We start from the raw sequence: 27,553 nt of genomic DNA on the forward strand, positions 1-27,553 counted from the left end.
AAGGATTTTCAGCAAAAAGTCCTTGGATGGAAATGTAGTTATTGTCACCTAGTGTTGCCACCTTTCTGTTTAAGAAATTGTCCCGTTTTTAAAGATGAAAAGTCGTGTTCCATATCAAATCAATGAGCGATTTGTCCCGTATTTTAAGCTGGTCAGATGGCATCACAGCAAAATCATTCAAGATCGTTAGTTTAACCTTGGTATTCATTGTAAATGTTGCCTATTGCGAGTATTGACAGTCCAAAAAGTCCACACATTGTGCTAAAACATCCTAATACTGTCATGGGTGTGATAAGGGACTGTCTGAAAAGACCACACAAGCAAATACCACATCCCCATCATTGTCGTCATCACTTCTATCATCACCATCATCATAACGATCATCTCAGTCATCATCAATATAATTGTCACCATCATCAACACCATTGCTACTATCATCACCATCATCATCATGATAATCACTACTAGCATTAAAATCTTCATTGTCATTATTTTGTTTGTTGCCGGTGGTTGTAAAGAAACAACACAGGATGCAAAAATATATTTTGGGGATTTTATTCTGACGAATGTTTAAAAAAAAGAAAAAAGAAAAAAAAAAACAGCGGTCGATGGCGCCGTATTGTATTAAAAAAAAATTATAAAGAAAATACAAAAATTGTATATGGTAATGACATACGGTAGAGCAGGGGTCCCCAGACTTTTTTCTGCGAGGGCCACATAATTTTTCCTTTCTTTAATGGGGGGCTAGGGATGCAGCGATTAACCGGTTTCGTGATTAACTGCGCTTTAAAACGTCACGGTTAATTAATCGTAAATGTTCCGCTAAACCGAGTGTTTCTGTTACACAGAACGGAACTACTGCAGCTTGCGCAAAACGAAAACAAAGTTACACTGGCGGTGCACCATCTTAAAATGATGTGCTTATCAGAGGCACGGAGGCTGATTCAAAATCAAAACATTTACTTACTTATGCATATTAATTAGTGTGAACTGTGGGCTTGCTTCTGGCTGGTGAGAAGTCCAATGTCAGGTTCCATTCCTGTCACAGCCAGTCTCAAAGACTGATGCAAATGTTCATCAGTGAGTCTTGATCTCATCGGAGTTTTCATCAGTTTCATGCATGAAAAGGTTTGCTCACAGATATATACATGCTGCCAAAAAGTGTGGACATCTTCATTGCATGCCTTTTGATGTTTGGGTATGTCTCGTTTGGGAGGGCAGCATAGAATTCAATGAGACCGTTGGGCTTAAATGAGTCTTTCAGAACATCACAGTTCTGTACCTCAGCCAACTCAAACTGATAAGAAGGCAAGGCTTTGTCAATGTCGGAAGCGAAGGGGTTCTGGAAAAGGCGGATTTCTTTAGCGTGGACATGTAGCTCACGGAACCGCACATCAAACTCCACCTTCAGCATTTCCAGCGCTTCCACGGACTTTTCAGCTGGGAATGGAGCCACTGGTTTCTCAGCTGAGAGACTTTGGGTAACGGGGAGATGAGTGAAGTCTTGCTTTTGCACTTGTCCCACAAGCAGTGCTAGTTTCACCTCAAATGCTTTTATGTGAGAATACATGTCACATATTAGTTTCCCCTTGCCTTGGAGCTGCAAGTTGAGGCCGTTCAGCATTTCTGTCACATCTGTTAAAATGGCAAGGTCTCATTTCCATTCTGTTTCGATCAGTTCTGGGACAGTTTGCCCTTTGTCAGAAGAAAGGCGTTAATTTCGGGTAGCAGCTCGTAAAAACGCCTCAAAACTCTGCCTCTGCTTAACCACCGGGCTTCAGTATGGTAAAGCACATCTCCGTGAGCAGACTCTAGCTCAGTGAGAAAGGCTTGGAACTGCCAGTGTTTAAGGCTGTTTGCTCTGTTGAAGTTACATGACACCACAACCTTCATGACACCACCACCTTCTATTCATGTGTGCTATAAGCCCCCTCGACACGCCAACCATACTAGGAGCCCCTTCAGTAGTGATGCTGGCCAGCTTAGACCAGTCTAGACCCAGCTCTCCCATCGTTTGGCACACTTTACCAAAAATATCCTCCCCTGTCGTAGTGCCTTTTAGACTTTGTAGGGCTGCCAGCTCCCCGGACACTTCAAAGTTTGAACTAACGCCGCAAAGAAAAATTAGCAGCTGTGCCGTGTCCTGCACGTCATTGCTCTCATCCAGTGCTAATGCAAAAAATTCAAATTCTTTCACTTTCTCCCGCAGCTGGGCATATACATTATCCCCCATTTCTTCAATTCGTCTGGTGAATGTACTTGCGGACAGACTCACCGCATTTAAGACGTCTTTTTTATCAGGGCACACCTCCTCCACAACAGCATTCATACATTTCTTGACAAACTCACCGTCACTGAATGGCCTACCGCTGGTTACAATCTGTTTAGCTACCTGAAAGCTAGCTCGAATGGATGAATGGTTCAACTGGGTTTGGCATACAAACGTATTCTGCTGAGCTGATAGTACACTTTTTAGCTTCAACACTTTGTCTGCTCTCATTTGGCCTTGCAAGCTTGCATACTTTTCTCTGTGGCGGGTTTCATAGTGTCGGCGCAGATTGTATTCTTTGAACACAGACACTGTTTCTTGACAGATGAGACAAACAGCCAATTCTTTGCACTGAACAAAAAAATAATCACCTGTCCACTTTTGGTTAAATACCCTGCATTCTGAATCAACCTTTCTCTTTCCCAGCCGTTTCGCCATTTTGTCATCTCTTTGCATTTTCTCGCTGGCTCGCGCGTCACCTGTTCGATCGCAATGGCACGTTATGTTGAACATACCATTCTGTTGGTAGGTGAATTTTACAAATAATTAGGCTACGTTAATAACTAAGGGAAATTTTAGTTTGAAAGCCAACCTTTATTATCAAATACAGACATGGTATAAGTAAAACATATGTTTAAAATTGCATTTTAAAATTACAACATATGTCTCTGGCATTGTTCAGAGGGCCGATCCAAATGTGGGGGCGGGCCGCATTCGGCCCGCGGGCCGTAGTTTGGGGACCCCTGTGGTAGAGGCTGATGTCAAAAGAAAATACAACAGGGCATTAGCCTAGCCACATGCCTCAACACATACTTAATACATGCTTATATCATTCACAGCACCTATGCACTTAAGTAATTGCTCAAACCACTCAAAGCATCTTATTCATTTCCCACATGCTTAAACACTTACAGTATTTTATGCATTTAACACATGCTTATATCACTCAAAGCATTTTATACATTTCTAACCAGGCTTTAAGGACACGTATTGCAGTTTAAAACAATAGAACTCTCATTACACATGTTTTCACATATAACAATTATTACACTTATTCACTAAACTGGAATATATATATATATATATATATATATATATATATATATATATATATATATATATATATATAAACTGGGCTATAAATAATTAAATAATGTATGCAAAAACGCGGAATACTCCATACACTCTTCTGAACATATATTTATTGCCATTTATAAGCATTTTGTGTAAAATTTGATATTTACCCAAGTAATTCTCAAACAATGAACAAAGCCAGGAGCTCTCTTGCACAATGTACCTTCTCACGTCTCTAACAGGAGAGAGTGCCAGAAAGCAGGTCTCGCAAAAGTCCAGTGTCACGAAACTCTGGTTCTTAAAGGGGCCACGTCCAATTTATGACTAGAGTTAAATTACATGAGATTTCTCCACTTGGCTACATGTGTATCACTACTTTGATCACCATAATTGTCACATCATTGTCATGATCACTATTAGTACCATCATCACTACTATTAACTTTGTCATCATTGTCATTACTATCATCTCCATCATCATCACCCTCACCACCAACAACTAATCTAAACAATTAAGATCAGTAAATTAAAAAAAACAATCAGCTTTTTATTTTATTTTTTTACACAAACATATGGATGGTCTAATAAAATGGTTCTGAACTATGCCAAAACCCCCTATTACCGCTTTGTTCATTTCTGCTCTGTGGCTCCTCCAACTTCCTAAATGCAACACAGAGCCAGAGCAGTAAAAAATCATCCCACTTTTGTTTAGATCAGTGGAGACAAGTGCTCTGAGGAAGACTGTCACCACCTGAATTAAAGCAGTCACTCAAGCCCTCAGACGAGCAGCACTTGATAGGCCGTTTTGTAATTCTTTAGGAGAGGCAGAAATCTTCTGTTTTAATCCTCCTTGCTCATCATCCTGACAGTTCTTTAATCAATCTTTCCTGCCTCTGTCCCTTGAGGGAGGAGGCTGAACACTTCACCAGCCTTTGCAGATGAGACTAAAGCCCAATGCTGATAGACATCCCTATCAAAGACCAATTTCCTCTACCTAATACTCAACCACACACACACACAAGCACACTAATGCATGTGTAGCTACGGTCTTTGTGTGTGGACGTGGTAATTCAGTGTAAAAGATTGGACAGTGATTCCAGATTACATGCCTGTCATTGACCATCATACATATGTACAGAAGATATGTGTTTACACAGATTGATTCATTGCTGTTTGTTACAGTATTTACCTTAAAATATGTATTTTGAACAACCATGGAATATTTATCAGGTTGTTGCTTCCTCTACAATGGGTATGTTTACACGTACAACAAATATTTTGAAATTGCTTAAAAACCCAATTAGACATGTACAAGACATGTTAATGCACTTCCAGAACTACAGTAAAGTTGAATACTTGCATAAAAAAGTCGGACTGATGGGCAGGTGTGCACGCAATGAATGCATTTACATGATCTTAGGCCGACAACATGTAAGGCCATTTAAAGGGATAGTTCTCCCAACATTTTTTATTCTCTTATCATTTTTTCACCCTCATGCCATCCCAGATGTGTATGGCTTTCTTTCTTCAGTAGAACACAAAGAAAGATTTTTAGAAAAATATCTCAGCTCTGTAGGTCCATACTAATGGCACTTTTCCACCGCACGTTACGGTTCTACTTAACTCGACTCTGCTCACTTTACTTTTCTGAGCTTGCTTTTCCACTGCAGTTTAGTGCCGCCTCAACATGGGTGGGATTATAGGCTGATCGTCATAGTTGCGCCGCTTCTACTGCCGTGATATCACCTTAAACGCAACACAAACATTACTGACCATAAACAATAACACGGCCGCTAGCTGTTAGCTACCTGCTCATTGTGCTGCATAAAGCAGTTGTTGCATGGTGATTTTACACAAGTGTAACAGTTAAATTGGCTTGGTTGTTTTAGAAGCAAGCTTTCAGATAGCTGGTCAACTAAATAAAGTGAAGCTTTCAAGCAGAATATAGAGTTAACGTAACAAAACGTACCATCCTCCATCGTGGATTCCAACAACGCCGAGTCCAGGACACTCTCCCTCCCATTGCTCGCCAGTCTATTGCCATAGATAGCGTCCATTTGGTCGAACCACTTCCACTTTCTTCTTTTTGAACCATTCTGGCAGTTGTGGTCCTTGATGGTGCTGTAGTCACTTTTAAGTTTTTTTAAACTTTTCCCTACACTGTTGGTAGTTCCGGTGGTAGCCGTGTGCAGCCAACAGCTGAGACACTTCCTTTTTTGTTTCGCGTCGTTTCGTTTGTCGCTAACGAGAGGAATGTCTGCACCTCGTTTATTGACCACGGCGTGGTTTTGTGCACAGCCATTTCTTTTTACAATTCGAAATTCGTGTGAACAAATGATATTACTGTCGCTGTTGCTAACTTTAAAACTAGCGGGATGATGTCCCATGTCACAAATCCAGTGACGCTGGTAGTGACGATTCTCTCTGACCAATCAGTAATCTGCAGGGTTTTGACGTCACATTTAGTATCAGCTCGGCTCACTTGGAAACTCGACTGAGGTGGAACTAAAAAAAGTATCAGGTACCAGGTACTATCCACAGTGGAAAACCCCCAAAAAGTGAGCAGAGTCGAGTTGAGTTGAGCTGTACCGTGCAGTGGAAAAGCTCCATAAATGGATGGTGATCAGACCTTTGTAGCTCCAAAAATCACATAAAGGGATCCAGTGGTTATCTTCAGAAGCAATATAATAGGTTAGTGAGAAACAGAAAAAAATGTAAGTCCTTTTTTTACTCTAAATCTCCATTTTCACCTTTACATCTGAAAGTCACATGTGGTGCCTGTTTAGTTTCACTTTCACATCTGAAAGTGAAAGTTAAAGTGGAGATTCAGAGTATTGAAGGACTGAAATATAGTTTTTTTCTCACCCACACCTATTATGTCGCTTCTGAAGATATGGATTACTTTTATGTTTCCTTTATGTGATTTGTGCAGCTACAAATGTCTGATCACCATTCACTTTCATTGTATGGACCTACAGAGTTGAAATATTCCTCCAAAAATCTTCGTTTCTGTTCTGCTGAAGAAAGAAAGTCATGCACATCTGGGATGGATTTTTGGGATAACTTTCCCTTTAAAGGCTTTTAACAGAGTTCTATTAATGCAGAAATGTAAAAAAATGCGATCGTCACACCTTCCATAATATTCAGATTTAACTCTGCATGTACATGGTAAACACCTTTACCAGTGTTCTGGCAGCTTGTTTAATTTCTTTTGCCCATGTCTGTTTTCGTTTTGATGTCAAAACCAGAAACCTTCAAAATCTCATGTAAACGTGGTTTTCTTGAGTTGTCAGAGTTTTTCTTCTTTTTTTATAATGTGCTGCTTTGTGATAGTTAACGCCTTGCGTGTTGTTGCACATGTAAATGTGGTTCACTGAAACTGATTAACTCATGCACCATCAAACCACATGGGCATTTCACATCTTCAACGGATTCTCACATCTTCTAAACAAGCCTCAATGTGCTGTTTGTGTGAGCATCTGAAAAAAGTACTGTATACGTGTGTCACAGCATGTTCTCCATGTTTGTCTCCTCAGACAGGAAGCTGCTCCATGATGTGAAGATTCCGCCAGGTGAGTCTCTGCCATCTCACCTTTCATCCATGTTTTTCATCTTTTTCTCTTTGATTATTTAAACCTCAGTTTCATAAAGTCATTTACATGCATTACGCACAACGTCTGCATTACTTGAGAAGCAACTATTAAAAATGCTCACGGGCATGCAGTGTGATGTAATACTGCCACATTGCGTCATAATCATCCATCTTAATACTGCTGTTCTGTTCATGGTGTCTGTATAATTAATCCCTTGTACTGAAATGATCCTTTTCAGTTCATGCTTGACAAACAACCTTATCGCAACCTTTACGTAAGCTGACTACACTGATATTGTTTGACATTTGGTTGATGCCTGACAATTATGTTTTCGGTGAATCATCATCAAGTTTGCCAGTGGAAAGATCCTGAGAAACCAATTAAGTCATTGACATTTTAAAGGAGTGCTGACTCAATGGCTGAACCGTTGCCACGTTAACTCTGCAGTGACGCATCACAACGATTTAACGTCTTTGACTACAGTTTTTCGCTTGAGGAATGTCAGTCCCCATCAGTGATGTGACTTAGCCAAACAAAACACATTAAAAGTAAGTTGGTACTTTGGACAGAAATTTCTGGAACAACATTAGCTGTGAATATGGTACCAGAACGTTATTTTTAAGTCTTGTCGGGTACAGGGAAGTAACTAAAGACACTAATAATAACTAATAATTTGTGTAGGCATTACAGTAGTTTAGCTGTTTGTTAAATAGTGTAGCTTTTCCAGTAGCAAGTTACTTTTCCCAAGGAGTAGTGGAATAATGTGACAAAATGCTACCTCTCTGTTTTTCAAGTTCCCTATTTGTCACTCACTCGATGTTGTGTCGATGTAGTGACACTAGGGGTCACTCTTTGGAGCCCGAGACACCTCTGGTCTTTGATAAAAGGCCAATGAAAATTGGCGAGTGGTATTTGCATGCCACTCCCCCGGACATATGGGTATAAAAGGAGCTGGTATGCAACCACTCATTCAGATTTTCTCTTCGGAGCCGAACAGTCATGTTCACTGAGCTGAATTCCCACGACTGTTCATTCACCTCTGCTGGATCTGATGGCGCATTTCAGTGGCTTCTCCCTCCTCTGCACTGGTGCACTGCCCCTGGGCGCTTCGGCAAAAATAAGAGTATATTTCTCTAAAAGAGTATATTTCTCTAAAAGAGCGGCACACACGGAATGTCTTTTTAAAGACGCGTCTTTTTAAAGATGCCTTTCCGATTGTGTGTTATTCCTGGTTGTGCTCATTATCTCTCGCCTTCTGACGGTCACGATCACTGTCTTTCGTGTCTGGGCACTGCTCATGCAGAGACGGCATTTGTGGATGGTCATGTACTCATTGCGAGGACATGTCCATGGCAACAATGCGGTCGCGGCTCGCCTTCATAAGAAAGCAAGCCACCCCAGAGGCTCCAGCCTCGGTCCTTTTACCCATGGGTATGAGGTCAGCGCGGCTAGCACTGGGGGCGATTTGGGGACCCCAATGGGACCGCCTCCGCCAGGTATCCCCCCGCGGACCTCCCATTCCCCAGCACGCTCGTCTGCCTCAATCGGGCTTCCGGATGAGTCCGCCGGCTCGTCTCACAGCGAGTTCGACCTCTTATTCGGAGCCCGCGAAAGTGATGAGCTCTCCAGCACAGCATCAGAGACTGGGCTTGTCCATTCGGACGCAGAAGCCTCAGCTGGGCTCCTCCCTTCGGGGACGATTGCCAAGTCACAGGCTGACGCGGAGATGACGACATGCTTTCCCGGGCAGCCATGAGCGTCGGCTAGAGTGGAACCCTCCGCTCTTCCCTGAACCCTCGCGGCTCGATGATTGGTTCCTAGGCTCGCGGCACCGGTCAAAGCCACGCCCCGCCCCCGTTCCTTTCTTCCTGGAAGTGCATGAAGAGCTGACAAGGTCATGGGAGGCACTTTTTTCACTGCCTGGTCCCGATCTTTTCAGCTTCCCCACCCTCACTACCCTCGATGGTGGAGCGGCCAAGGGCTATTCGGCAATCCCCCAGTGGATAAAGGCGCTCGCAGTGCACCTATGCCCGCAAAGCGCCGCCACCTGGCGCGGGTGCCCAAAGCCCCCATCCAAGGCCTGTAGGTTTACGTCGTCTCTGACGGCCAAGGTCTACGGTGCCGCTGGACAAGCCGCCTCCGCCCTGCACGCCATGGCTCTCCTGCAAGTCCGCCAAGGCGCTAAAGGAACTGCAAGATTGATGCAGGGACTGCGCTCGGAGACCGACCTCGCTCTCCGAGCGATGGAGGTCACAACGCAGTCTCTCGGGCAGACAATGTCCACATTAGTGGTCCAGGAGTGCCACCTTTGGCTCAACCTGGTCGAGATGGGTGAGCCCGACAGGACACAGTTCCTTGCTGCCCCCATCTCCCAGGCTGGCCTATTCAGCGACACTGTCAAGAACTTTTCCCAGCAGTTCACGACGGTGGAGCAGTAGACGGAGTCTATCCAGCATATCCTGCCACGGTGCGGCTCAAGATCCCGCACTCCGTCTGCTTGTCACCAAGGGCGTCCCCCTTCGGTGACAGCACTGGCTCCGCCACAGCCCGCCCCTTCAGCCCGGCCCCAGCGTGGAGCCCACCGCAGGAAGCAGACGCCACCCGTCTCGCGGCCGCCAAGAACCCGTGAAAGGCTTCAAAGAGCCCTTGAGACGGGCGACCCAGGGATGACGAAACCCGCTGCTCTGGAGCTGGTAAGCAGACCTCTCCATCCCCCGGTCGAAGGCCGGGAAGAGAATCTTTTTGTTACCTTTGCATTTAATTGTGCTGCATGCCCAAGTGGCTGCAGTACTCAAGAGTTCAACAAGAGCGGTTTCCTCGTTCCCTGGGTCACGTATCCAGTGTGCACGGCTGTCATCACGACCACCGTCCACCACTCTATTTGGCAGGTTTGGCGCTCCAGCGGCGGTCTCCCACCCCTGAGCGCCCAGCTGTGGCACAAATCTGCCCCTGATATGACAGTCTCCACGAGTTACAAGGACAGGCCTCTTCCTCCCCCGTCCCAGGCTGTTCCGGGGGTGGTCACAAGGAGCCAGGTAAGTGCTTCGATGTCCCTAGACTCAGCACGGCCATGACATGGTGTGGCACCTCGAGCTCCACCCCGCTGCGAGGCCCCACCTGCCGTCTGACGACATTGTCCCTTTGGTCCCCCTTGCGCGGAACTTGGATGCGTGGCTTGCGCTCTCCAATCCGTCACGATGGCTGGTCTGGACCGTCCAACTCGGCTACGCGATTCAGTTCGCCAGGCGTCTGCCCAGGTTCAGCGGTATCCACTTCACCTTGGTGAAGGACGAAAACGCTGCTACCTTGCGCGCAGAGATCGCTACCCTCCTACGGAAGGGCGTGATAGAACCTGTCCCTCTGGCCGAGATGAAGAAGGGGTTTTACAGCCCCTACAGATAGGGAACGTCATGGTTACTTGTGTAACCTCCGTTCCCTGATAGAGGGAATGAGACGTTGTGTCCCTCCTGCCACAACGCTGAACTATCCGCTGAAATGGCCGGACCTTGTCTCGGCTCCTCAGCATAAAACCTGAATGAGTGGTTGCATACCAGCTCCTTTTATACCAGTATGTCCGGGGGAGTGGCATGCAAATACCACTCGCCAATTTTCATTGGCCTTTTATCAAAGACAAGAGGTGTCTCAGGCTCCCAAGAGTGACCCCTAGTGTCACTATATCGACACAACATCTCGTTCCCTCCATCAGGGAACGGAGGTTACACAAGTAACCATGACGTTACACGGTATTGCACACATTGCTTTACAGCTTAGTGAATAAGGCAATAAATCAAATACACTTTCCTAGAATGTTCTCTCTCTCTCTCTCTCTCTCTCTCTCTCGCATACAGGTACGTAGTGTTGGGAAGGCTGATTCATGTTAGTGAATCAGTTCATTCAAACAGATCATGTAAATCAAAAAAGAAAATTTTATTCATTTTGATTCATGATTTGATCCATTCGATTGAAGTCAAATGCTGCTGTTCATCACTATGTTGTCTACTATAAAATTTAGTGTTTCTAAAAAACAGTTTTTTCTAACTAGTTGTGTTAGTTGTATTCAGTGTATTCTTTTTTTAGTTAATTTCTAATCTGTTAAAGTTTAATGCTGTCTCTCGAATTGAGATCTTCAATGTTTTTATGCCTTGTGTAGAAAAATAAATGTTATATTATCTAAAAAGCATTAATATATTATGCAATTTTGCCCTTTATGTAAATTAATATTGTTTTAATGATGTTTGAAAATTTTACAATAAAACAAGACAAATAATATAATTATTATTATTATTATTATTATTATTATTATGTAATTTACGTGTAACTGCTTTAAATTATCATTAAATTATAATAAATTATGATCTTTTAGCTTGGGAAGCTACAGCTTCAAAGAAGTTTCCCCATCACTGTTACTTTCACATGGCAATTGCTATACGTAATTCAGAGTCATCAGCCCAAAGTCATTCAAATGAAGGCTGTCTCTGAGAGAAAAGTAAAAGAGCAAGAACAACTGGATTACCCAGCAAAGGAAAGGAAAAACAAAAAGAAAGGAAAGGAGTGCATAAGTACATGAACACAAGATTCATTCAGATCTCCCAATTAACATGCTCTGTTTGCTGGTGGTGCATCTCTGCATGGTTCTGGCTAGTGTTTCATAGCTGCAGGCTTTGTCTGACGTTTCCTACCTGTCTCAAGACTTTCAATGCACTGGAACAACATGCTCGCTTTTCGTTCCGTCTATTGTTCTGAGTGTCCTGGTTGAATTGTTTCATATGAAGGAGACAGCAGAAAGGGCCTAATCACTACAGATGAGATAATATAATGAGCTGCGTTGTCATGAAATCCCTGTGGAAGCTGTGTGGTTCTTGCTATGCCAGATTTACTCTGTGTGTTCCTGTTGAGAGTCAGGTGTGCAGTTGATGGCTGATTGTAATCGCCCATCACTAGAGAACTTTCATTAGTGTTGGCAATGTCTGGGAAATACTGAGACAGAGAGAGAGAGAGAGAGAGAGAGAGAGAGAGATCGGTGATGAAAGTATTTTATTGTAATGTAATTTATTTCTGTGCTTTATGTTTCTGTTGTGCATCTGTATGCTTTTATATCAAACTATATCCATTAGCAATGTTATGGCCATTTGAAAAAATAAATTTGTTCCTTTATATAGCCTAACCATTTTCACAGTTATTTTGCTGAAAGTCATTTTCTAAATGTTTGTTTGTTGAAGCTTGCCAGTGTGTCACTCTTCAAAATTATTTTCTGTTTTATAGCCGACACTGAAAGCAATAACGATGTGGCGCTATACTCCGGGCTGGCTGCGGGTGTGGTTACCGTTGTCATGCTGGTTGTTGCGGTAACACTGTACAGGCGCAATCAAAGCGAGTACGGTGTCGATGTCATCGACTCATCAGCGCTCACTGGAGGATTTCAGTCCTTCAGCTTCAAAAGTGCCAGGCAAGGTGAGAGAAAACATTTACTGATTTACTATATAACTATAAAACTTCTATGACTCTTACAATAATTGCATTGCTTGGGAGCTTCTTTTTATTTTATTTATTTATTTATTTTTCTCTGCAATTTACTAAACTCAAACCTCTTAATGTATAGACTATTCAAACTTTAGTCCTCCGGCTGCTCACACCAAATTAATTTTTGCATACATCTGTGTTATCTTTATAATTGCTTTTAATTGTCTCATGCAGGAGCACAACATTTTTAAGACGGCTTGTCAAGTTAAAAGAACTTGAACAATACACATCTTGAAACACCTGTGTTCTGTTCCATTTGTTATTCTGCGTCAAGCTTTTTTTTTTAAAAAACAAAAACTTGTTCTTTCTTTCTTCCCCCTCGGGGCCATTCAGACTGAACACATACTTGCTTTAAAAATGCAGTGTAATGCACAAAAGAAGAATAGCCAATCAGAAGAGTGTGTGATATCTCTTGTCCTCACAATGCTCAGCACATCTGTAAAGTGTAAACTTTCATAAGTTCTGTTATTCTTCTCCTGACAGCATTTTTATGGTTTTCCTTGTGGAACTTGATGAATTTGTGTTATAATTTTCCTCATCAATCTCTTCACTCTCCACATCCATGTTTGATAATTGATATGCGTATTCAGGGGTTAAATTGGGATTTCGGAGGTGGGGGAACCCTAAAATCGTTCACCCAAAAATGTAAATCCTTTCATGATTTACTTACCTTTAAGCCATTCCAGATGTGTATGACCTTCAGCAGAACCGAAGTGAAGATTTTATAAACAGATTTCAACTCAGTTTGTCCATACAATGCATGTAAACGGGTGCCATCAGGCTGCTGGCTGTTTGACGGTCCAAAAGGCATATTTAGGCAGCATAAAAGTAATCCACACGACTCTAGTCGATCAATTAATGTCAAATTGTTAGGTTTGTGTAAAAAATAAATCGATAATTAAAATTGTATTAACTTTAAATAATCACTTCCTGCCAGCAGTCGATGCATCAGTGAATTAAGCGCAATGGTGCGTTCACGCGAGATGTGGGAATCACGCGTTTTATGTACAACAGAGGAACGAATGTCATGTGAGAGTTAGTTCATTTCAAACAGAAATACAGCGCTGGGCGGAAGCAACGATTTAAAGTTTAAAACATTTTAATTATCGATTTGTTTCTTACACCAGCCTATCGGTTTGCTACAGAAGACATTCAATGATCCACCCAGTTGATTCATTGTTTAATATTTGGTTTAGAGTGTTTCACATTAGATGACAAAAAAAAACTTGATTAAGAATAATATCAAATGTATACATTTTATTAAAATCTGGACAATTCCGGCCCAATTTAACCTGTACGTACGTGAGGAACAGATTTGATATCAGTCTTAAATAAAAAGTTGCATTCTATATATGTTGCTAGTGCACATTCATGTCTCCTTGTGTCTCTGCTCTAAAGCAGAGCTAGTGGGTATCAGTTGATTTCCTTGCCACATCTCTTTTCTTCTCTCCTTTGGCCCATCAGATGCCAACAGAAAAAGAGATTGATGTTGATGGAGGGATGCGGAAAGAGCGGAGCACTAGTTCTCTCTTGCTTGTCAGTTCAGTACAAGGTCCCATTCACAGCGCTATCACTCTCATCGGCCCACTAAACGCTGGCATCACTACAGACACACAACACATACTGATCACCAGATGTCTTGATAAGAAGTTTTAAAGTGCTTAATGTTGAACTGTACAGAGAAAGGTGATAGTCGGACAGTATAACCTTCAAATGCTCTTTAAAACACCAATGAAAAATAATGGATGGATGGATGAATGGATGAATGGATGAATGGATGGAAATCATAAATGTATTTATATATAAAATATACCTATGCAAGTGATATAACAAATTCAATTTCTAAAGGAAGGCAAAGAGGCATTTGTGACCACACAACTGTTGAAATATGGTTGCATGATTTTTTTTTTGGAAGGAACTCCATCCAGTTGCTATGGAAATGTATATTTTGCTTCATTTGCTAATGCATTTATGACACCACAAAACTGTTGCAATGTGGTAACAATGTGGCAATTATCACGTTGCCTTGGCAACAGAGTTTCCAACAGCACTGTCAATTCATGCACAGCAGTGAAGGACTTTGATAGACAACCACACTGAGCAACACAACTGTTGTCATGGAGATCGAAACCTTTAGTCTTGCATGACAATGTTCACAGATTTAGATTTTGAAGAACAGGCTTCAAGTGCATGCAGCAGTCTATCGCTCAGGGCTTCAGTCCAATCTGAGAAAGAGAAAATGAGTCCCTCTCATACCTCTTTTTGCCACCTATCTTAGAGATGTGCTCTTGTTCAGCCATCGCTTTTTGATGAATAAAACAGATTGAAGATTGTGTATTTGTGAGTGTGATGCATTTCTGTCAAAGCTCTCACCAGAGCTTATGATAAAATATGTGGAATCATTTCACTCTGCAGGAATAACAGCTGGTTCTAATAATCAGAAGATTGTAGTAGCACCTTCTTTACATTTCATTTTAATTACTGGAAACCTTTAGAAGTGTTCTATTTTTAATTTTTTTTAAACTTCTCTCCTTTGAGGTCAAGTCCACAGTAATCCATTTTTGTTTGAAAACACATTGATTTTCCTACGTTTACACCTCCACACAGGAATGGCGTTTTTCCTCAACTGAAAACCGAACTTTCAAAAACGCTCCCTATCTCTTTCCTCACTTTGTAAAACAACTGAAAACTGAGGTTTCAAACAGAGACTGAGACTTTTAAGGACTGTATGCAAAACTCCATTGTTACTAAGATAGGATTCTAGAGTTAGGCTGTTGCTGTATAAATGTAAATATAAAAAAATCTCAAAAATGGTCAATGAAAATTCATATTGATCAACCACTAATATTAATATTTGCAGGGACATGTTCTGGTGGTTACAGCCCTGCCTGTAACACAGCCCCAGGATTTCAAAATGTAGCAAACAAAAGCAATGCAATTTATGTGTGACACACACACATCAATGTCTAGCTGTGTCTACTATCCTGTCTGTGTTCCAGGTAACCCTCTGTTAATGAACTCCTCCATGCAGCCAGATCTGACCGTGTCACGAACTTACACCAGCCCCATCTGTTTTCCCGACTCCATGGAGAAAGAGCTCATCCCTGAACCAGCACTCTTTGACCCGCTCCCTGACCTCAAAGTCAAAGTTCACAGCTCTTTTATGGTGTCCCTGGGTGTTTCAGAGAGGGCAGAGTATCATGCAAAGGACCCGTCCCAAACATTTCCTCGCGGTGTGGTGCAGGAGATCGGAGGTAGAGGGGGAACGCTTGGTGGGAGGGGCAAGAGTCAACTGGCATCCAGTAAGCCATCACTGGTATCCAATATGTCAACTGGTAAACTACCACTAAGAACCAGCGGGGTGTTTGGGCATGGTGGAGGACGACTGGTGGTGCCCAACACAGGTTAGAGAATTACTTTGTTTGTGAGTGTGCATACATAGCTATGTAATGGGGACAAAATTATCCCCAAAAGTGAGCTTAAACTGACAAACCTGCCTTTTTCCAAAGAACGTCCTCAATTGGAAAATCAATTCCTAAATAAAGCATTTTTTTTTATTTTTTTTTTTATTCTGGGTTAGGGTTGTTAACTTTGCGTTTGAGCTTTATTGTTGTCAGTACTTCAAAACGGGATGTTTCGTTTTTAGACTGGGGTGCTATTTTGTTACTTTCCATATTCAGTTTAATTTAATTTTGTGTAATAATTATAACAATACATAATGTTCCAAAGCAGCTTTACAAATTTTTTTTTTTTTTTTAATATTTAAATAATAGTACCTTACAAACCCCGCAATGAACAAGCCAATGGCAACAGTGGTAAACATTTTAAAAAGGGTAGAGAGAGACAAGCTTATATGGATGCATATAAGCATATAGACAGATTTTTTTTATAAGCATATAGACAGATTCTGCCTTCATCTCTTCTTTCTTCTCTTTCTCTTTCACACACAATGTCTGTAGTGTCTGTGTAGAGTGTTAAAAAGGTTGTGGGCATAGCACCCAGCAGCTGAGAGAGGGGGCAGCTGACAGAAAGGCAGACACACCAGCAGGGCAGCATTGATTTAGGAGTCTCTTGTGTTCATCTTTCCCTCCCTCTCTCTCACTCTCTCTCTCCATCTTTTACACACTCTTGCTCGTTCCCACTTCTGATCCTGTCAAATGCAGTAAAGAGCCTTGACAGGCTGGCAGAAATGTGTGAATGTGTGAGAAAGGTTAGAGGCTAGTGCATGTTAAAATGTGCTGGAGTTTTCACTCATCTTTTTTAAAACCTTTAAAGGTGAATAATGACTCCAACAACTCAACATGCGCCTTATCACGCCTCACAAGGCTGTGTGTGTTTGTACTAGGGCTTGCATAACTGATCATTTTTAGTCATCCTAAAATGAAATACCTCAGAAGGGGCCGGAGGTATTTCAAGGGAGGCACGGAAGACTGACCCGTCCTCCAGAGGTGGAAAGTAACGAATTACAACTACTCTCGTCACAATACTTGAGGATATTTTTCACATTTTTCTACTTTTTTAAGTATAAATAAATAATCGTACTTTTACTTGAGTTGATTAAAAATGAAGTATTCAACTTCGCTACAGTTATTTTTCACCACAATTACAAAGTACAAAAAAAATACATAATATTTCTGAATTTTTGGGAAGTTTTTTGGGAAGAAGGAATCGGTTAAAAGTTATAAGCGCTAAATCTGTTTATAAACTAAAACATGCTGTGCGTGGCACAATGGAAGCCCGCAGGGGACGGCATCATGTACACAGCAGCTTGCATAAACTGCCACTGGTGTCCTCTCTTTTCTAGCTTTTCCAAGACTTTCTGCCCTGTCACTAAACAAGAACACAATGTAGTTTGACATATATGTGGGGATATGTTGTTTACTTGCTACTATATGTCTAAAATAAACTTTTTAAATACCTTTAAAATATACAATGCCAATAGTGTCAGAAATTAACAGGGACTCGGGGGGGTGGAAATGCCACCGAAATTGACAAAAATATCCCAGAAATTCAAAATAGGGGGACAATAAATGCCCTCCCAATGAGTTCCCGTGTTTTATTAATTATATATGATATAGTTACAATTACATATACTGTGATATTCTTCTGACTTTTCACTGAACATTATATTTTTTCCCACCATCCGGTTCCTCGCACCATTGTGCGCATAGATGAACTCTCTGCTTCTATCAATCCGCATCAGTTCGGTATTGTACTCCCGTGTTAAATTCCGTAACCATTCGCCCCTCTTATTCAAAATAAACTGTCCTAGCGGATAACACTCTCGCTCACGGTGCTGTATGTACTTCCCTGCCATGTGCTGCTGTTTATCTCTCTGAAAAGCCTTTCCAGCTAGAGGCCAAAAATGGATGTTATATAAGAAGGTATGAGAAATCACAAAACATAATGTAACCAAATGCTATAATTTATTTAACAATAATATCTCAATATGTTAAATAACCATAATGTTAATTAAGACTTTATTACTGCAACTGTAATACAATAATACATATACAGAACAATCACTTTTAGTGTTGAATCAATCATATTTCTCACTAAACACTGTGTGATATGTTTATTTTTGCCTTATTTTATTCAGTTGGCATGTAGGAGTTGATAACAGTTTGCTTAATAATCTCATTCCATATCTGGATAATTGCTGCAACATCATAGAGGATAAATTTCCTCCTCTATGATTATATTAGTTTTGTACAGTATGTTAACTTCATAGCCAAATTATTTGGACAAATGTGAATGAGAATAAACCTGAAATAGGAATGTGTTTCAGTCACAATGCACATTATGTAGTTTAGAGATGATTTGGAGACATTTAGAATGTTACAAATGGCTATTTCTAATTAAATAAATGTTATATTTTTAAAATGTTATGTTTGTCCAAGAATCCTCTTGCAGCAATGCAGGTCTTTGGCATTTAAAAAAAAAAAACTTTTATAGAGACTGCTGAAGCTTATTTCCATTCATAGGTATGAATCCATGCAATTATCAGTTTTTATTAAAAAATAACTATTCTTGAGTAAAACTGTCTCCAATGAGGTATAAAACTTTCTGGTAGTTAAATGTGGATGAATGGAGGATTCTGTTTTCTGAGCGGCCAAGCACCCCCTGGAGTGAAGTGTAACTTTTTATTCAGTTTTCATTGTATTTTTAAATAAAACCTTTTTTGTCAAATGAAGATGAAAGAAAATGTAGTTTAATCTTTTTAAAGCATTTATTTTTTTATTTTTTTTTATTTTTATTTTTTGTAAAAACAAGATTTGCATTAAGTCATGTGTGTAGAATCATGCAAATTGTTTTGTTTTGTGTGTGTTTGTGTGTTATTTTGGCTAGGTGTGAGTTTGCTGGTGCCTCATGGAGCGATTGAAGAGGACACAACCTGGGAACTGTACATGAGCATTACACAGCAGGACTCTAGGTAATGTAGGCTATCCAAGAGACTAATGCACAAAACAGAGCTCTTTCTCTCTCATACACACAAACTGCAGCATTTGTCTCTCTTGCTGAAAAGACCAGCTTGGACCAACATGAATTTCTATGTCCAATTCTATACCTTTGATGTTCACCAACAAAACTTACAGTAGCTAGTTAAAGCTGCACTATGAAACTTTGTGCTCTTTAGCGATATCTGTGGTTGAAACTTAAAATTGCAAGCAATTTGCGGAAGAATACATTACATCAGTCGTGTTTCGGCACTGCTCTTCTGGCGGATGAATCTCCCAATTTGAGCCACCTGGACATTGCCTGTGTGTGATCATGACTGTTTTTGTGAACTAAAAACATAAAATGAGGATTCACTAATGATGGGGATAAAATATACTTTATTAAATGTAAAAATAATATGCTTAAATATGCAATATGACAATTACAAGAAGTCAATTTCAGAAGTTCTACATATTAAACATGTCTCAGTAACTTCACCGGACAACGTAGGTACATCGCGATCGGTTAGCACACGAGTAGTGTTTGATTCATAAAAGCATGACAAGCAATATAAGCTTCAACAACCCTACCAGAAAACATATCCAAGCATTATAGCAGGTAAACAACTTAGCCAAATGGATAACAGATAAACATCCATCTAGACTGCAATGATACTGTCCTGAACTGTATGAGAGTGTTACTGAACTGAGTTGAAAAGCGTAGGGACTTATTTAAAATGGTGTACCTTCATAGTGTTTGTATGCCAGGCCTAGTGTAAGAGAGGGTGAGTGCTGAAACACAGTCAAGTCCAGCAGGTTATCAGCCAGGTGTGCCAGCCTGTCACACTGAGGAAAAAAAAAAAAAAGATGGTGTCTCTAATACAATGGCACTGTGCTCAACCTGTGACCAGTGCAGTAGACATCACCATGCACCTCCTGTAAGAGCATGATCCCTGTGCAAAAAAACACATTGTCCTGCTCACTCGAGGGACTCAAAGCTATTACTTTAGAATTGTGCACTTTTTATAGTTTGCATGATAAGGGTCTTATAAAAGTAGAATTGGGGTGTAATATTAATTCCAAAAACATCCACTGACATACACTGCATCAATATTTTTTTTTTAATCAGTGTTTTTGTCTTTTTTTCCAGTAAAAATATCTTTGGGTGTAGGTTTGCAAACTGTGGGTGAATTGGATGTTAATGAAGTGGTGCAAAGTGCAGTTTGCTATTTTCCGGAGAAATAGGTCATTGCGCTAAGATGTTTCAAAAGTAAGTCTGTTTTCAGCACAAAGTCTAAACAGTTCCTACATTTGCAGTTTGGAGATTCTGCAACTCTGAAAATATAGTGGAACATCAAATTATGTCCCTGACAGTTTCCGTTTTATGAAACAAAAATGTTTGAGATTTGTGTTAAACTATCTATAGGTCATAGTTTCTTTTTCAATTATTATTATTATTATTATTATTATTATTATTATTATGTTTATATTTACAGTTGTATTTAGGATCTAATTTGTATTGGTATTTTCCCACCTGTTGTCATAGAGTGATTTTTAAGTCACTGCAAAAGGAGCCGGTGAAAGATGTTGGAGAGGGTAAAATGTTTGTATTTGGTATAATTTTGTTGACCACTTTGTTATTTTTATTATATTCGTTTAGTTTGATGTGTAATTTGAATTAAGAAATATTTTTGGTTTAATTTTTTAGTTTCAATAAATGAATTTATTTTTGAAAAATCAAAATCGACCAGTAGAAGTAAAGTACGTGCTGATACAATCACTTTTAATACTGAAGTCATGATTTGTGTCAGTAGATGAAAATTATTAATAATATTATATATACATATAATATATATAATACATTAACTATCATTTAACGGAACGTACATCCTAATCCTGACAAAAATCACATTTTCTATGCTTATAAAAGGAGGTATCACAGTCATAGAAATATTTATATTCTTCTAATAATTAGAAGAATAGAAATATTAGAATCTAATTCGTTGCATACAGTCCATTTACACTAATAACTTCTAATGAATGTGCTGTCTTTGTTTATATCTCTGGTGTTTGACAGGGAATAGACTATATACTGTAATAGGATGCAGACGGTGCAATAACTGGAGAAGAAACTCCAAAATTAAGTTGCACTTGACCCAGCACATTACAGCTTTGCGTGAAAAATTTCACCAAACCCACCTGCGTCTAGATTAAAATGATGATTTTTTAATTTTTTTTAATTTTTTTGCAGTCCTCAAGGAACAGTTTGTGAATGTATTTCAGGAGAGGAAATCTCCTAGAATGCCCACTTTGCTTTGTTCGGGTGAGCTGCTTAACTTTCAGAATAACCTTCCAAATATTACGAGCAAACTTCAGCGAGTGAGGATTTAAACACTATAGTTGGAAAACTCTGGAATGTCACCCAATAATTAGACAGCAGACACCTCTCAATCCTCTCAGCCACTGTCATAGGGTTGCTGGGATTGATAAAGATCAAAGGTCACGAGTGCTTAGAGGCTATCCTGCGTCTCTTTGCCGCTCTTAGATGAAAACCTCAATCTCAGCAAACCCACAGATGAAGGTTCCTGCTTGCGAACGATAAGCTCAGAGCTGTTTGCTTCCCATCTCTCAGACGAAGCACCAAAACCACCACTGAGCAGCTTCCTGTCAGTCAAACTACAGCTTCTCAGCCCAGCTGTCAGTCAAAGCCTATCTTTTGACAGTTGTGGAGAGTGGCAGGGAGAAATTCAATCCACAACACTGCTTTCAGACCACAAAGCATTTACGGAAGGGGGTAGGGGGGTTAGAAGAAGACAGAGACAGAAATCAATCTGTAGAACCTCCTAAATTTAGCCTCACAATCTCCAGAGTCCTCATAACAGTGGCTATAGAGAGCAGAGTTGTGAAAAAGGATCAATCAGAGACTCTTTTTATTTGTTCACAGTGATAGGATTGAGTTTGCTCAGACCTCTGGGCTATTTGCAGAGCTTAAAGCTCTCCTTGTGCTTCCCCGTGGGTTTGCTTGGATGTCACACAGAACATTTGTATTACTTGGAAATAATGTATGCTGTGTTAATAAAAGTTCTTATTAAAGTTGAAGTGTGTAATTTTTTTCTATATTTTTTCAATATTAAAATACTTTCTCCTATCCCAGCTATACAAAGACAAGTATAAGTAAAATGATTCATCTTGTCCCTGATATTAACATTCTGCATTGTTGTCAAAACAGACTGACATCTAATTTTTACCAGGGATACATGCATTTGTGATCAGATTTTCAAAAGCAATGGCCAGTTTTGCACATCACCAGTACATTTTGGTTAACCAGTTAATCCAGAATGTCTTCTAGAAGCATTAAAACAGCCATTTGGCGACCTCCAGCGATAAAATTGCTGTCAGTGTGAATGGGCATTACAGTCAAAGACTCACCTACTGTTGAGCAGTGCAAACATGTGAACGAATCGTTTTGGATGACAGTCTGATCTGTGATGGATAATTGTTCATATTGATCAGACCACAATGCCTGCAGCTCAGAATGCAATGGAGACACTTGAACATTTTGTGGTGCTTTCCTTTGGGACCATTTTGGATTTTATTTTTTGTAAGTTGTTTGGTCTTTGGATTTCTGTGTCATGTCATATTTCCCTGAATTGACATGCTCTGAAACAATGTCTCAACCACAATTCATTTTGTGGTTTAAACTTAGGCTAAATGATTAGATGCTATTTATTGGAATAAAGTGGCATACTCCTTTGTCTTGCTCAAAAACTCACGTTTGTGCTTGTGTGAGACTGTTTCATTAAATAACTGTAAATATCAGCTAATTCTCTCCCCTTCAAAACGGCATGACAAGTTAAGCTGCTTCATCAGTGTTAATTGCCTTTACTTCAGACACAAAAGAGTTTGGGTGCAATCCTGATAGGTGGGGGGTGTTAGAAAGGAGCAGGTAATTACTCAATATACTATAAATAAATCAACATGTAAACAAAAAGTGCAAATGAAGTGAGCAAGAGATCAGAAGCTTGTTAAGTGTCTGGCCTGTTGACTCCGTACAGTGTCACACACTGTAATTGGTTGGCTGTCTCAGCATGCCACTTGCTCAGAATGAAAAACTGCTTTGGTTGTGAAATAAACGCTTGACATTCTGCCTGTATGTTTGTAAAAGCCATCATTATTAGTGGCGCTTGATAAGGCAAGTATCCTTTATAGCTTACTATTGCTCGTACTTTTTGAAAGCTCCTTTGTGCTGTGGACATGAACAATGCCATACCTCAAAACATGCTGCTTATTGAGAAGAGGTGTGCTATTACTTTTCTAAGCAATCCGATTTGCAATTTTTGGTGGAATAAAATCCTTTGGGACCAGGATATCAAAAACACTTGGCGCCCTGCTGAAGAAAAAAATAATAATAAAGTCTTAAACCAGCCAAAGCTTGTTTGCTGGTCTTAGCTGATCTAGCTTGGACAAACATGAAGATCATATTAAACTAGACCAGCAAACCAGCTTAGGCTTGTTAAAGATGTTTTTTGGGGTTGTTTTTTTTTTTTTTTTTCAGCAAGAAGATGGGCTCTTTTGAATTTGGCTAGTTAGCAGCCACCTAGCGACAATACTGAGCACCCTAGCAACCACGCTAGCAATGTTTTAAAAACTACTTAGAACAGCACATGGCAACACCTTGGCAACCACCCACAACACCCTAGCATCATGGAAGTTCCACATGCCATGGGCAAAAATGGCTCACATTTTCTTGTAAACTGTTGTTTGAATCTATGTATAGTGCAATAATTAGCATAAATGCAAAGTCATCATAGTTGTGTCGATAGCAGGTATCTAGTTCATATAATCTGCTATGTCAATATGCTAGTTCTCCATGGTGCCGCCCAGTCCTGCCTGAACTCCCCCGCTGTAGATGACTAATCCTTGTTGAGGATCCACAGCAGTCATATCGATCGACGCTAACACATCTGAACTGTCTCAGTATGTCACCAGGCTCCTCAGAAAGCACTTCAAACAACATCATCGACCCAGGGAACTCACACACAAGCACACACTCTGATTCACACCAAATGAAGTTCAACTGCCAACCAAAATCTTTACTTCCATCACAAACTACAATATATTTTTATAAGTGCTGAGTCTGCAGGCTAATCTCTTGTGTTTGAGTTAGCAGGGAGTGCTGAGTAGCTACTTACCATGTTTCAACTGACAAGTCTACCTCTATGTCTAGCTAATGTTTGTTCATGGTGTTATCTTAGTGGATGGCTGCCATCTTTATTAACTCCATTAATTCCATTTATTTCAACATTAGCATCTGCTGGTGAAATCAATACCACTGTTATTTTGACAATGAGGTAGATATTGAGCAGATTTTCCTTTTTTACACAACTTATTCTCTTGGTCTGTATTCAGTGCACAGCAAGTTTTCATTTAGATAAAATCTGGGAGATTTTTAGAAAAACAAAATTGAATTCTTTAACACTCAGGGGATTCACTCTTTTTAGCCTCTGTAGTGCATGGTGTTTTAGCACAAAAATCCTGCAGCTTATTCACACATCACATACTGTACCTTACACAGTTTAACATAAAGGAATATTCTGGGTTCAATAAATTAAGCTTAATCAACAGCAATTGTGGAACATTGTAAGGCACTTACAATGGAAGTAATGGGGCTAATTTGTGGAGGATTATTATGTATTATTTGAGCTGTTGTTTAAGGTTGTTTGTTTAAATCAAATTTTTACTGTTGTTTTAGGGTTTCAAGAATATTTCTTTAAAGAGTTATAAATGGGCAAGTATTGAGACACATTGAGAGCTTTTGACATTCTAAAGAGCCGATTAGGGTATCTGGATTAATTATTTTAGTGAATCTGGTGATAAAACAAGGCTTTAATCCAAAGTATTACATTTCATTTACATTTATCCATTCAGCAGATGCTTTTATCCAGTGTGACTTGCAGTGATTTTAAAGCATCCATTTTATCAAAAAGTGTTAACAATGAATTGAAACCAAGACCTTGACATTGCTCATGCCATGTGCACCAATGGAGCTACAAGAACTCATAGCAACTAGTGATTAATCATTATGAGCCAGCAATATTAGCAGTGCTACAATACAAATTTTAAAGCAATATTTTTTGCCATACCTGTTAATCTCTGTCTCTATTTCTCTGCAGTGCTTTGTCTGATGAAGGTCAGGAGATTCTTTTGAGTCCTGAGGTGACATATGGGCCACCTGGTCTGACCCTCTCATGCCCTGTTGCCTTGACGATGGCCCACTGTGCAGATGTGAGTTCAGAAGACTGGAGCATCAGGCTGAAGAGACAGACCCAGGACAACAGTTGGGAGGTAAGAATGCATAGAGTGTACATATGGTTATCACACCCAACATTGCACATTTCATAACCATGACTTAAATATATTCATAAGCTGTGCTTGGTAAAGCATGCAGCAGTACTATGATTTTGGGGGGGAAAAAACAAAGTTTTAAAGGGTTGGTTCACCCAAAAGTGAAAATTCTCTCATCATTTACTCACCTTCATGCCATCCCAGGTGTGTATGACTTTCTTTCTTCAGCAGAACACATTTGAATTAAAATAGAAATATATATCAGCTCAGTAGGTCCTTAAAATGCAAGTGGATGGTGATCAGACTTTTAAAGCTCCAAAAAGAACAGACAGTCAAAAACTTTTATTTATGGATAGTGATCACATGAAGCCATTTATTATCACATAGTTGTTTGGCTCCTTTTTAAATCATAATGATAACAGAAATCACCCAAATGGCCCTGATCAAAAGATTACATACCCTTGAATGTTTGGCCTTGTTACAGACACACAAGTTGACACACACAGGTTTAAATGGCAATTAAAGGTTAATTTCCCACACCTGTGGCTTTTTAAATTGCAATTAGTGTCTGTGTATAAATAGTCAATGAGTTTGTTAGCTCTCACGTGGATGCACTGAGCAGGCTAGATACTGAGCCATGGGGAGCAGAAAAGAACTGTCAAAAGATCTGCGTAACAAGGTAATGGAACTATATAAAGATGGAAAAGGATATAAAAAGATATCCAAAGCCTTGAAAATGCCAGTCAGTGCTGTTCAATCACTTATTAAGAAGTGGAAACTTCGGGGATCTCTTGATACCAAGCCAAGATCAGGTAGACCATGAAAGATTTCAGCCACAACTGCCAGAAGAATTGTTCGGGATACAATGAAAAACCCACAGGTAACCTCAGGAGAAATACAGGCTGCTCTGGAAAAAGATGGTGTGGTTGTTTCAAGGAGCACAATATGACGATACTTGAACAAAAATAAGCTGCATGGTCGAAGAAGCCTTTACTGTGCCAATGCCACAAAAAAGCCCAGTTACAATATCCCCGACAACACCTTGACACGCCTCACAGCTTCTGGCACACTGTAATTTGGAGTGATGAGACCAAAATAGAGCTTTATGGTCACAACCATAAGCGCTATGTTTGGAAAGGGGTCAACAAGGCCTACAGTGAAAAGAATACCATCCCCACTGTGAAGCACGATGGTGGCTCACTGATGTTTTGGGGGTGTGTGAACTCTAAAGGCACGGGGAATCTTGTGAAAATTGATGGCTAGATGAATGCAGCATGTTATCAGAAAATACTGGCAGACAATTCTTCTGCACGAAAGCTGCGCATGGGATGCTCTTGGACTTTCCAGCATGACAATGACCCTAAGCACAAGGCCAAGTTGACCCTCCAGTGGTTACAGCAGAAAAAGGTGAAGGTTCTGGAGTGGCCATCACAGTCTCCTGACCTTAATATCATCGAGCCACTCTGGGGAGATCTCAAACGTGTGGTTCATGCAAGACGACCAAAGACTTTGCATGACCTGGAGGCATTTTGCCAAGACGAATGGGCAGCTATACCACCTGCAAGAATTTGGGGCCTCATAGACAACTATTACAAAGGACTGCACGCTGTCATTGATGCTAAAGGGGGCAATACACAGTATTAAGAACTAAGGGTATGCAGACATTTGAACAGGGGTCATTTCATTTTTTTCTTTGTTGCCATGTTTTGTTTTATGATTGTGCCATTCTGTTATAACCTACAGTTGAATATGAATCCATAAGAAATAAAAGAAATGTGTTTTGCCTGCTCACTCATGTTTTCTTTAAAAATGGTACATATATTACCAATTCTCCAAGGGTATGCAAACTTTTGAACACAACTGTACAGTGTATCCGGAAAGTATTCACAGCGCTTCACTTTTTCCACAATTTGTTGTTACAGCCTTATTCCAAAATGGATTAAATTCATTATTTTCTTAAAAATTCTACAAACAATACCCCATAATGACAAAGTGATAGAAGTTTGTTTGAAATCTTTGCAAATGTATAAAAAAATAAAAATAAAAAAAAATCACATGTACATAAGTATTCACAGCCTTTGCTCAATACTTTGTTGAAGCATCTTTGGCACCAATTACAGCCTAAAGTCTTTTTGAGTATGATGCTACAAGCTTGGCAAACCTATTTTTGGGCAGTTTCTCCCATTCTTCTTTGCAGGACCTCTCAAGCTCCATCAGGTTGGATGGGGAGCGTCGGTGCACAGCCATTTTCAGATCTCTCCAGAGATGTTCAATCGGGTTCAAGTCTGGGCTCTGGCTGGGCCACTCAAGGACATT

At 40.2% G+C, this 27,553-nt stretch overlaps 1 protein-coding gene across 1 annotated transcript in view; it reads left to right on the top strand.

Moving 5' to 3' along the window:
- Positions 1-27,553, top strand: part of LOC127431079 (netrin receptor UNC5D-like) — a 335,898-nt gene that overhangs the window by 289,606 nt on the left and 18,739 nt on the right. Inside the window, exons 8-12 of the mRNA XM_051681323.1 lie at positions 6,879-6,914; positions 12,198-12,386; positions 15,455-15,859; positions 18,804-18,888; positions 25,066-25,237. Coding sequence (XP_051537283.1) covers positions 6,879-6,914; positions 12,198-12,386; positions 15,455-15,859; positions 18,804-18,888; positions 25,066-25,237 — 887 coding nt within the window. The remainder of the gene's footprint in view (positions 1-6,878; positions 6,915-12,197; positions 12,387-15,454; positions 15,860-18,803; positions 18,889-25,065; positions 25,238-27,553) is intronic.

The sequence above is a fragment of the Myxocyprinus asiaticus genome, chromosome 40, assembly GCF_019703515.2.
Source record: "Myxocyprinus asiaticus isolate MX2 ecotype Aquarium Trade chromosome 40, UBuf_Myxa_2, whole genome shotgun sequence".
Classification (NCBI taxonomy): domain Eukaryota; kingdom Metazoa; phylum Chordata; class Actinopteri; order Cypriniformes; family Catostomidae; genus Myxocyprinus; species Myxocyprinus asiaticus.